This window comes from Morus notabilis, unplaced genomic scaffold (genome assembly GCF_000414095.1).
Source record: "Morus notabilis unplaced genomic scaffold, ASM41409v2 Scaffold841, whole genome shotgun sequence".
Classification (NCBI taxonomy): domain Eukaryota; kingdom Viridiplantae; phylum Streptophyta; class Magnoliopsida; order Rosales; family Moraceae; genus Morus; species Morus notabilis.
The window spans coordinates 212,898-224,842 of NW_010358201.1; the positions used below are offsets into that span (position 1 = coordinate 212,898).

An 11,945-nucleotide genomic window follows, 5' to 3' on the forward strand; every position below is an offset into this window, starting at 1 on the left:
TGGGTCACTGTTCATCGCGAGGCATTTTCAAGTTGCCGATCTTCTCCGCGGCCTGCTCTTTTGAGGTTTTGGTCTACGGCGAAGGCTTGTCACCTACGACAGTAGCACGTGTGTGTCAAGACCCGTTTAGTTTACTGATATGAGTTTTTAATTTAAGTTGATGTGTGATTTTATGTGAGAGTTTTTTACTGCAGTAAAAAAGTTAAATACGACTATTTTTTAGAACTTTTTACTGAAGCAAAACTCAAATTCTAAATTCGAATCGGTGAAATAAACAAGCCTTAGCGTTTTGATGTTATGACTTGTATACATTTTTATTTTTCATTTGTAATAACGATAGTTCTTACTCCAATTAATTTACTTATTTTATTATTATTATTTTTAATGTTGGTTGGTGCTTTCGTTTGCAAGAATTTTTTCTCTCTCTTTTTGAGGTTTCGTTTGCAAGAATTTTTTCGTTTGTAATAACGATAGTTGATTGGAATTTCTTATGGACTATATATCTGTGTGCTTGCTATTTCTGTGTATCTTTTTGAGTGTTTTCTATGGGATTCTTGATGATGGAACCCCAATAAGTGCTTTGACAGTGGAGTACTGTTTTTTTTAACTGTTGTATTAATTTTTTAACGGTTATATTTGTGCAAATTCGTATTAAAAATTTACAACTTGCCGCACAGAATTAACAGATCTGACCGATAAAAAAATAATTTAATGGTAAAAAAAAGTGCTCTATCGGTGGAGCACGTATTGTGGTTCCACCATAAAAAAATCTCATTTTTTATTTACGAAACCTGATACCTATTATTTTTCCTTAAATGTTTCATTCGAGTTTATTTGTAAAATTGATTGTCAATGGATATCATATTTCTTATAATAGGAGATCCTATGGATTATTTTTTTTAAAAAAAATATTGTGTTAATTGGTCTTTCTATTACGTTTCATGTTTTGGAAGTTGGAACAAATTTTCCTTTAAAAAAAATGCAAATATAAAAGTCGGTATAAGTTATGCTAAGGACATAGACATAGTGACGGCGGAAGATAAATAACTCAATGGTGTGACACATTTGTATACCATGGTCGGAGGGAAAGTTAAGTTAATAGTTGGAGGATCAATATTCTTGCAAATATCTTTACCGCTGCTGCAAGCCTAATGTTAGGAATTGAAATGTTGCTCCGGGTAAAAAAATTGCACACAAAATTAAGATAAAGAAGAAAAAAAATCTACCAAAAAAAAACAAAGAAAGAAAACGACAAGTGAGCTAGGGAATTGGTTGGTTTTTAAGGGGAAGTTTAAAAGCAATTGTTTTAACCTCTGCTCACTTTTATATTTTCTTAGTGAATAAACAACATGTATATGGAGATTTTTGCATTAGTATTTGAAAAATTAAACTATCAATAGGTTTTTCTTTTTAGTCATTCAATTTATATTAAAATCTATTTATTTTACATACTTTTAAATTTTATTTATAATTTTAATTAAATTTAACGATTCAAACGTGCACTGTTCAAATAAGGTCCTTCAATAGAAAGACTCAAGGGTTGTTCTTTTGTAACAAAACTCAGAAAAAGTTTAAACTCAAGTTACAACTTTATTCAAGTTAACATTCTTTTAAGTTCCAATTTTATTCAATTTTACTCAACTTTATTCAAGTTACAACTTCAACTCAAGTTATAACTCAAATTCAACTCAAAAACTATACTCAAGTTACACTCCAAAAGAAGGTACCCTCATTTTATATTTCCTAACTAAATTGGGTCATCTTTTTTAATTATCAGTACGTCTGATTATTTCTTAAAACAATAAAAAAATGAATTAAATTTATTATAATTATAAAAAAAAAAAAAGAAAGAAAACAAAGCAAGGAAAAAAGGGTAGGGGAAAGCATTTGAAAAAGTGGGAAAGAGCGTGACGTGGAGTTTTTGTACTTGGTGCCCCCCTGCAACGGCCCAGATTCGCTCTCTCCTCTTCTCTCCTCTTTTTATCTCCCTTCCCCACCTTCCATTCTATTCTCACTCTCCCACTCTCTCCCATAACCATTACTCTCTCTCTCTCCTCTCTCTCTCTCTCTTTAATAAGAAAATATGTTGCTCGGAAAACGTCCACGACTGCCGATCAAGAGAACGACGAGCATGACAGGCATCACCGTTGATCTCACCGGCGGTGAAGCGCCGGAGCCGTGCGATCAACTGGCCCCTCCTCCTCCTCATCATCATCATAACCATAACTTCATTGAAGCTCAAAGTCAGGACAATAATACGAGTTTTTTGGGATATAACTACCAAGAATCGCGCTCCAATCATAACTTCCTGCAGTCCATGCTGTCGCCGAGAACCAACACTTACCGCCGAAACTCCACCGATTTCGTCGAGACCGCCGATTTCCTCCGCACCTGCGGCCTCTGCAAGCGTCGCTTGGCTTCTGGCCGTGACATCTATATCTACATGTATGTCGTTTTTTTTCTTTTTTTTTTCTTCTTTTTTCACTCACACCCTCATATTAGAAATAATAATAATTCTTGATGATCATGCATGTTGCATATTTTTGCGCTAATCATTATTAGAATTATAAAATATCTCTCTTTCTATTTTCTAAAATATTAAGCCCGGCCGGAGTTTACCGCCACTTTCTATATGGCTTTCTCGGACATCTCTCTCTTCCATATATTATGTATTCTGTTTACGTGCACGAATCTTTAAGAATTATTAAAAAAAAAGTACTAAGTAGTTACTTTCCGTTTCACTATCTACCGGAAGGAGTATGAAGAGTCCACTAATGTTTTTTCTGACAAAGAAAAAAAAAATTTAGCCTGAATTTATGATTAATTTATTGATATCATAAATGTAGTAGTCTCTTTTATTCATGTTTTATAAGTTGGGAAACTTTTGTGGAAAAATCGAACAGGGGAGACATGGCATTTTGTAGCTTAGAATGTAGGGAGAAGCACATAAAGCAAGCCGAGGAGAAAGGCAACTCTTCGGCAAGGATATCACCCGGCGACCGCCGCCAAAAACCGGCGTCATCGGTGGCTGAGTCCTGATTGGAAGTGGACGGCTTCAAGGGAGAGACAGAGAGTAGTGAGGGGAAAAAAATGGAGAATTTGAGGCACACAAGAAGGAAGCGAGCAGTGCAATATGATGTTTGCCTTTCCATGGATGGGTCCCACCATTGATGTTATCTAATATAGTATGATATGGCCTTCTTTTCTTAGCTTTATCTTTTTTTTTTCCCTTGTTCCACTATTATAAAAAAAAAAAAAAAAAAAGGTAAAAAGAAAATGAATCAAATCTCCATGGATACAATCTTCTTCTGTGTAAGAATGAAGATGGGGAAATCTCTACTCATCTGAATGGATTTTTTCCTATGATTCAAACAATATCAAGTCAAAATATTCTCCATTTTGCGTTAAAAGAAATATATTCTCCATTTTATAATTTAGCATCTCTAGTGATATGGATCAATAGTACTCTATTTGGTTTATGTTTTCCACTGTTATAGAACATTTTAATGTGGTAAATTGATATGGTATCAAAAAGTGGTCTTTATTTGAAATTTGTTTTGAGGATGACAATATTCCTTGAAAATTATGAATTCTTAACTATACTCCCAATTATATTGCCCAAACTCTATTGGAAGGCGATCTTATCATTAAGTCGACTTCAAGCCAAATTAGATGCCTAGAACCAGCTCGCAATTGCTTATAATTAAGCATTTTACTAGTCAGGAATGGACTTTTATTATATACAAATGGATGTGCTTTTTTCTTTTCTTCTTTCTTTCATTTTTTTTTTTTTTTTTTGGTAAGTAAAGCATTCAACAAGTGGAGGTACAGCTTCAATGATATATATATAAAATCAGGTCGAACCCGTGAAACACGATTAAATAACGAGTCATTTTCAGGTTGACCTGTCAACCCGTAAATTCACTGTTTGGTACAATGTTATAAGATATATACATACATATATAGACACACACACACACACACATATATATATATATATATATATATATATATATATATGTCCATGTGTTAGTATGTTTTAGACTTATTTGATCATGTAATAAAGAAGTATAATTGTTGATAATTGATGTGGGTCTCATTCTTTTCCTAGATTAAAATAGAAATATAAATTTTTATCAGATAAAATTCTACAGGAAAAAATGTTTGAATTATGGTTCAAATCTATAAAAAAGTTGGACCCATTACATTATTCCAATAACCGCTTCTCATGAAAATCTAACTTGAATGAATGAATGCGCACTAAAACATTGGATTGTATCTTTGCGAAAGTAAGTTCATATCTTTTTTTCTTCTTCTTTTGTCATTGTCTAGGAAAGCATCGATAATTAGAAAGAAAGTTTGAGGACTGTTGAGAGGTTTATGATACAAAATAATGAAAATGGGGTAAAAGAAAAAGAAAAGGAAAAGGAAAAAGAATAAAGAAGATATTCAAGCTAGGGAAAATCTATTCCACATATGATGCACATCATTTTCTTTCCTTCTCTCTGTTCTTTTTCTCACCTCCAAACCTTTTAGCATTCAAAATGTGTTTTCACTTTTCTAGCAACAAAAGTGGTGCTACTTCAAATTATTTTCGACCTTATTACTCTGTTTTATTCTTTTATCCAACTACCACTGAAAATATTATTAGAGAATATTATATTTTCTGTTTACTTTGGTTGTGATAATTTAAATACCAATTTATCAAATCCTCTATGTCCATCTTGCAACTATGATAGATTAAAAAAAAAAAAAAAACAATTTTATGGTCCCCTTTATTAGGCACTTTTTTTCTTCGCTTCTGTCGAAAATATTATTAACTTATTTGTACTTGCAAAATCTAGTGACAGATGCTTGTGATTTTCCGAAAGCAGAAAGAAAAATCAAACAAGCTATTATATATTAAGGCTACCTTATGTTTCAGTTTATTCTTTTATCTGTATATAATATATGTGAATGACAACATTATTGTTTTACAGTACCACAGGTGGTGGAAAAACTTACAGTACTACCTGTACAAATGTATACAAATCAAGTTGTAAGTTATATAGATCTTCTTCAAAAAAAGTTGTAAGTTATGTAGATTATTTTCAGACAGAAAGAAAAAAATTGCATATATAGGAGATTTCTATGGTATGTAGGAATAAACTGTTAGTAAATCTATATTTTTCAACTGTTAAATTTATATTCGATATTATTTATTTTACATATGTTGATGTGATTTTAAATAGATACAACGGTTGAAAATAGACACAGTTGATAAACGACCTTACAGTAGTACTCTAGAAATTTTTATTGTGTCACTTGTATTTTCACCTTGTGAGTTGCACAAAACATGCAACAAAAGTGAAAAAATGAGTACTCCACCCAATATGGATATTTGACAACTTAAATGATGAAATTTTCTTTACAAATAGTAATAGGGAGGGGGGAAAAAGAGGACAATTGGTCTAGGAATAAGAAAGGAAAAGAGTTTTTTTAGGGGGAATCTGTGAAGTCGTCAGCTTGGAAACGACTGCCCAATTAAAAAGAGAAAGAGATTCATTTGGAGTTTTATGTTGATTGATTTTGGGTTGCCGGTTGGGTTGGTATGTTTCTGTGGGTCCTTTGACACCCATGTAAAGTTTCCATCCTTTTGGTCACCAAAGGGACCCACCCATTTGGGCTATCATCTTCCTCAAACAGTTTCTCCCCACCTTTCCCTTTCTTTTAGTCTCACATAAAATGATGATTTAGATATCATCTTTGTTCTATATATACATACATATATATTATTATATATATTGATTGGTTTTTGGAGACTCTTTTATGATTAGTTTTACCACAGAAATCAGTGGATATTATTAATCATGTATTTTGCCCCAAGCAAAGTTGGTCCAAATTTCATTTCTCAATCAAATCTTGTCCCTAGATTCCTAGTAACTAATCCATATCCTACGGGTCATGTAGCTATTGATATCTAATAATTAAATTTGATCTTGTTTTTATGCTCTCTTGATATGGAATTTTTGTTTTTTGCCTTTTGGAATAAATGACCTCAAAATCAGATCTACAAGAACCATCGGGACTAAATTTTGTTTTTTTTTTCTTTCTTGTTTCTTATAGGAATGGAATTGCAAATTTTTAGAAGAATTCTAACCAATCAAACTTGATTGGATGAAAGCATGGCACTAAAATCCATTGATCTACATATATACAATATGTATTGCACATACACATCTTGTCTTGAAAACATTTCCATTTGTGTTTTGTTTTTTTTTTTTTCTAATAATAAATAAGTGACCAACAAAACAAATAACTAATTTCATTGATCGATGTTGTACTAGAACGTGAGGTAAACTATTTGTCTTGTACTCGGAACTTGACATCAAATTGTGTCATTGTTAATTTGAGGGATATGGAAAAGGGAGTTTCAAATTGTGTCATTGTTAACTGCTTTTACTGAAGAGGAAAAAAAAACTTAACTTATCTTTAAAACTACGCGAGTTTAAATTGTTACTCCTTATTTTTTATTAATACTCTTTTAATTAATATAGTATTTAATTAAAAAAGGTATTAAATAAAAATGATGGATAAAAATCAAGACTTATTTAATTTAAAAGAGTATTTATCTCCTTTTTTGAGAAAGATTACACCCCGTTATTGTTATTGTTATTGGTTGGCTTCTTCATGGAGTGAACTACACTACAAAGAAGAAAGATTCATAAATTAATGTCGTCATGATGTGGCGCAATGATATTCATATATATATATATATATATATATTATTTATAATTGCAATGAAATTCTTTTTGTTTTCGTGGGAAGAACTAAAAGAGTTTATTTTTCTTCCCTTTATTTTCTTCTAGGAATAACTGACATTAACATCGTAGGTAGCCATCTTTGAGATTTAAACTAAAAGCAATAATTCTTTCCAGCCAGCTATCACCAAAATATTGCATAATCATATATATTCTTATTTTGTTCTATATCCAGTGAACGAAGACTGATAACTTGCACAAGAAACTTTAAAATAAATTGTTATTTGTTGCATTTATATATGACCATGACATTTGTCCAATTATATATATCCATACGTAATATATATATATATATATATATATATGTTGATATCAAATGATGCCATAAATTTAGACCAGACAAATAAAATAACAAGCTTATATATATAATTGATGATGAATCATCAACATTGTGAAGTATTACAAAAGCTATTAGTTAAATAATCCACATCAAGCCCCCCGCATTTTGGAGCTTCATCAAATATTGCTAATTAATCCTTTTATCAAATATTGGAAAAACCAATAATTTAAGGGCCCCACATATACTTCTTACATACCTAACAAGGTCTCTCAAATCATTTTTTTTTTCTTTCTAAAGGTCCCATATCGCCATTTTTTATTTTTCTCCCATGGCGGTGTCCATATAGTAAATTATTTTTAATAATAATATAAGAATAAAATTGCTTGTTGTGCAAATAAATAAAAGATACAAGCATTTACTGTTTTTAGTTAAAATCAGATAATTATTTTATACATGCTCAATGGACTCATTCAACGACTATGAAACTTCCAAATGTCACAATGGGTCATGATTTTTAAAACCCTGAACTCTCCACAGTTAGATTCTAGAGACTATTAATTTATTTAGACCTTTTAACTTTCGGCTTCTATTAAAAAAATGGATCTAAAATCCTGAGCATCAAAGATGCAAAGATATGCTGTGATCTTTCTGTAGGAGTCAACTGCCCTCCCGTTGGCCCACTGGTTTCCAATAATGCAAGTTTTCTCATTAATATATATTATTGCTTGGAAAACTTTTTCTTAAAGTATATTTATATATAAGTTAGTAAATGTGTAATGAAAGCTTAGGGAAATGGGAGATATATTTATATATTTTAAGTTGCTTCCTTATCTATCTAGCTAATAGTATTGGAGCCACTCGGTGTTGGGGTTTTAGGTGTTAGCCATTTCCCATGCTTCCCGCCGAGGATTGGGAAGAGTCTAAATCCTTAATTTGTCACCAAGAATTATTATTATTTTTATCTTTTATATCTCTATTTGTTAATTTCATATTGCTTACACCATATATATCACATTTGGATTTTTTGATAACTTTGTATATGCTTTTCTACCCGCTTAAGTTCCAATTTTCTTCTTCACACCTATAAAAAATCAAATTAATCATGTTTTAGATTGACTAGTTTCAAGCGGGTAATTTAAACATTAGGATTAATTTCAATTTTGACTTCTGAGTTACTTTTTAAGTCCAATTTTGACCCCAAACTTCAAAGCCTTAAAAATTGCACCCTAAACTATGTTAATTTGTCCAATTTTTAGCTCTTTAGTCTCAAAAATCATTAAAAACTCAATTGAATCTACCGTGTCAACATTATTTATTGATGGATGGTACTTTAAACAAAGCATGCCTTTACACATTTATATAAATTTAAGTTTCGCATACTTTGTTAGTCAAGGAACACATGTAGAGAGAGAACATATTTTGCGCCCCCTAGTATTCTCAATTAACTAATCATGTGTCACACATTGCTCAATGATCTCGGATCACTACCTTGATTCTATCCTGTGGACTATCTTATTGTCATTAACTTCTTTAGCACCAAGTTACTCGATATTTTAAGTGCTTAATAACATTGCCCTAAAAATTAAAAGTAGCATTTGTCAATATAAATACTTTATTTTCTTGAGTATTATAGAAAACCCTCCTTTTTATTCTTCAAGTGTAGCCTACAAACAAGCATAGATGAATAAAAACAAACATATTCCTTAAGGTTGGACGCCTATATATGAATAGAGTAAATTATAAATTCTCTACTTATTAATAGTACTCTTTAAAAAAAAAAGGACTTCTACTCTTTGACTAGTTTTAATCTAAAATGTAAAAATATATGGACTAATATTAAAGGGATAAAAATAAAAAACGGATGCATTTAAAGGGGGTATTTTAAAAATTTTCCAAATGAATATGGTGCAAATTAGGTGCACGCTTAGTCTACACTCTAGAGGTATCCTATTTGGATTGGTGCTTTCAAAAACATACTTGAACATCCTATTTAAACATTATAAGAAATAAAGTTTGTGCAATTTATTTACAATTTTCCTATAGCTTTTACAATAATTGCTCACTATATTGTATTTTTAAGTAAATATCATAAAGGCTCTCTGCAAGTGATTCCTTTGAATTATATATATGAAGTGTTCATATAAGGAGAAATAGAATTGCAATGGATATATTATAAATTATAAGCTATTTTCACAATTGGTTAATAAAGTTAGACACATATATCGTCGAATCTGGAGGTTCTCGATCGGTGGATGGGCTAGGGAGGAGGAGCTATATATACTGTTGGGAATCACGCTATGATTGGGCTAGCGACACGTGGCTAGGAGGAGCACTGCACTAGGGCTGTTTCTGGTAGTTGTTTTGTTTATATATAATTTTGTGTTTTATTGTTGGATATGTGTTGATTTTGATTTGATGATTGTGGTTTTTTATTCTATTTGGGTCAGATTATTATCGAGATCGTTATTTTGTTTATTCTGGAATTGATCTTCCATTTTGTGTTTATGTATGTTTGTAAGTTTATAAGGTTTTTTTTGTTTTTTTGTTTTTTTGTTTTTTTGTTTTTTGTTAGTATGATGTAGTCTGGTAGATGATTGTTGCTAATCTATTAGATTACACTCTTAACGACTACCGCCGACAACTAGAGTCGGAGTTGACAGGCCATCTGTGTTGAAAAGAAAAAAATAATATGGTAAATTATCAGTGACAATTTACCATATTACTGGATGCGACAAGAGCCGAAGACATTTGACCATTAATGTTGGAAATGAAAAATAATTTAGTCAGAAAAATTGCTAACATCACTCTTTTTATTACTCTCTTAATTACTATATGCATTCACTGTTTTAGACTCTATTATCTCATTTTCTGTTTAAATAATAATATATCATGTTAACAAAATTCACAAGTCAAACAGTAAATATAAAAAATGACAAAGAGAGTGACATCACTAGCATTCTTCAGTAATAATTTGCAAAATAACAAATTTAATAAATTACCCCTAAACTTTGTTACTTGTATCAACATGGCCCCCGAACTTTAAAATATGTATGTTGTGCCCCTAAATTTTGTCACTTGTGTCAACATACACCCTAAGATTAATTTCGTTAAGTTTTTTTTTAACAAAAATGCTTATAAATACTCCATGAACTTTGTCACTTGTGTCAATATATCATCCGAACATTAAAATGTGCCTGTTTTGCCCTTCAAACTTTGAATGTCTCCAACTTTTTATCCTATGTCTTGATTCTATCAATTTTTTGAACGGAAATGTTGACATGGTAATTAAATTGTTAATTATCTATGATATTTGACCATAAAAGTTTATTAAGTTAATGGGTTTGACAAAGTTCAATGGGTGTTTATAAACATTACCGTTAAAAAAATTAACGGAGTTAACCTCAAATGACATGTTGAGACAAATGACAAATTAAGGACATTGACACAAGTGATAAAATGTAGGAGAATTTATAAAATTTGTCCCTTGCTAAAATACTTTTCAAGAGTGGAGACAGGGACCAATGACGAAGATAGCCGAACATCTCTATTGGAAAGAAAAAGTAATCGGATAGGTTAAGGTATTCTATCAGATTAACTTCAATAATCTGTGCCAGCGCTCGGAGTCAAAAAATAAAAAAAGAAAAAAAAAACATCTATCTGTATTGAAGATGCAAAATGAACTGTTAGATTAAATGAGATAATATACCATACTAATCTTTAAAGGCTGGTGTGACAAATATCAATCTCTTAAGATAAAAAGAGTCACGATAGAGTAAGCTATTGAGTTCGACATCGCATGAGGAATGTCATAAGTGAAAGCAAGGATTCCCAATGGTATGAGGTCTTTTGGCATAAAACCCAAGAGTAAAATTGCGTAGATTTATACCCAAAGCAGACAATATCAGACAATGTGGTGTTAGGGTCATTACAAATATTGTATTAAAGATATGTCTCAACCGTAAGTATGACCAACAAGGATGCGCGCTCTTAAAAATGTTTGGTGATTATGACCGTAATCAATCCCTCAAGACAAAAAAGGGCCAAAACAGAGTAAATTATACAATCTCACATCTTCTTTGAAAGGTCATAAGTGATGATTTGTAAGTAAAGTCGTCATTTTTTAGTAATAAGAGACCTTTTCGGTAAGGAGAAAGGGCAAAACCGTAGGCTAAAAGCGGTCATTTTCATATCATGTGGAGCTAGAACTCGTTACAATTGGAGCCGATGATTGTACCTTAGAAAACTGATTATATATGTGGAAGAAGTCCAAAATAACTTGATAGAATACCAGTGATAATCTAAAAGATTACTCTCAAACGACCGATGATTACATAGCAACCCAGTGATAGTTGTTAAAAAAGTCCAAGTAATCTAATAGGTTAACTGTAATATCTACAGTACTATTCTTTGCCGATAAATCACCAGCAAGGGCCTTGGTCACTATTTGTTATGGTGACATCTTGTAGATTACAGGTGATAATTTAATGGTTCGTTTCTTTTTTTTTTTTTTGGGGGGGGGGGATCCATAGTGCAATTTGGTAGAAAATATTTTGTTTAGCTTTGACTAGTCCTATAGATCGACAGAAATTCGAAACTCCATTAGGAATGGTAGAAATCCAAAAGTATGGCATTCCTCGAGAATATTTCATTTTCGGCCTATACCACTGAACACCCAGATAATTTTGTTGTTACGTCTTCATCTTTGATCCTATAAGAAATTTTTTGATATTATAATACAAGGTTAAGTATGTACTGATCAGGTTTGTGTTTCATTTGGGATTTGACAATTCGTTTCTCTGTCGAATTTGGAGGTTCATGTTGATTTTGATGATTGTAGTTTATTTATTCAGTTTGGTAAGGTTATT

General features: G+C 31.4%; 1 protein-coding gene across 1 annotated transcript; it reads left to right on the plus strand.

The window, feature by feature from the left end:
* The first annotated feature begins 2,027 nt into the window (after positions 1 to 2,027).
* Positions 2,028 to 3,378, plus strand: LOC21399650. Its single transcript, XM_010092255.2, has 2 exons — positions 2,028 to 2,445; positions 2,904 to 3,378. Exons 1-2 carry the CDS (start codon positions 2,084 to 2,086, stop codon positions 3,037 to 3,039), a joined length of 498 nt encoding a protein of 165 aa, XP_010090557.1. The 5' UTR covers positions 2,028 to 2,083; the 3' UTR covers positions 3,040 to 3,378.
* The last annotated feature ends 8,567 nt before the right edge of the window (positions 3,379 to 11,945 follow it).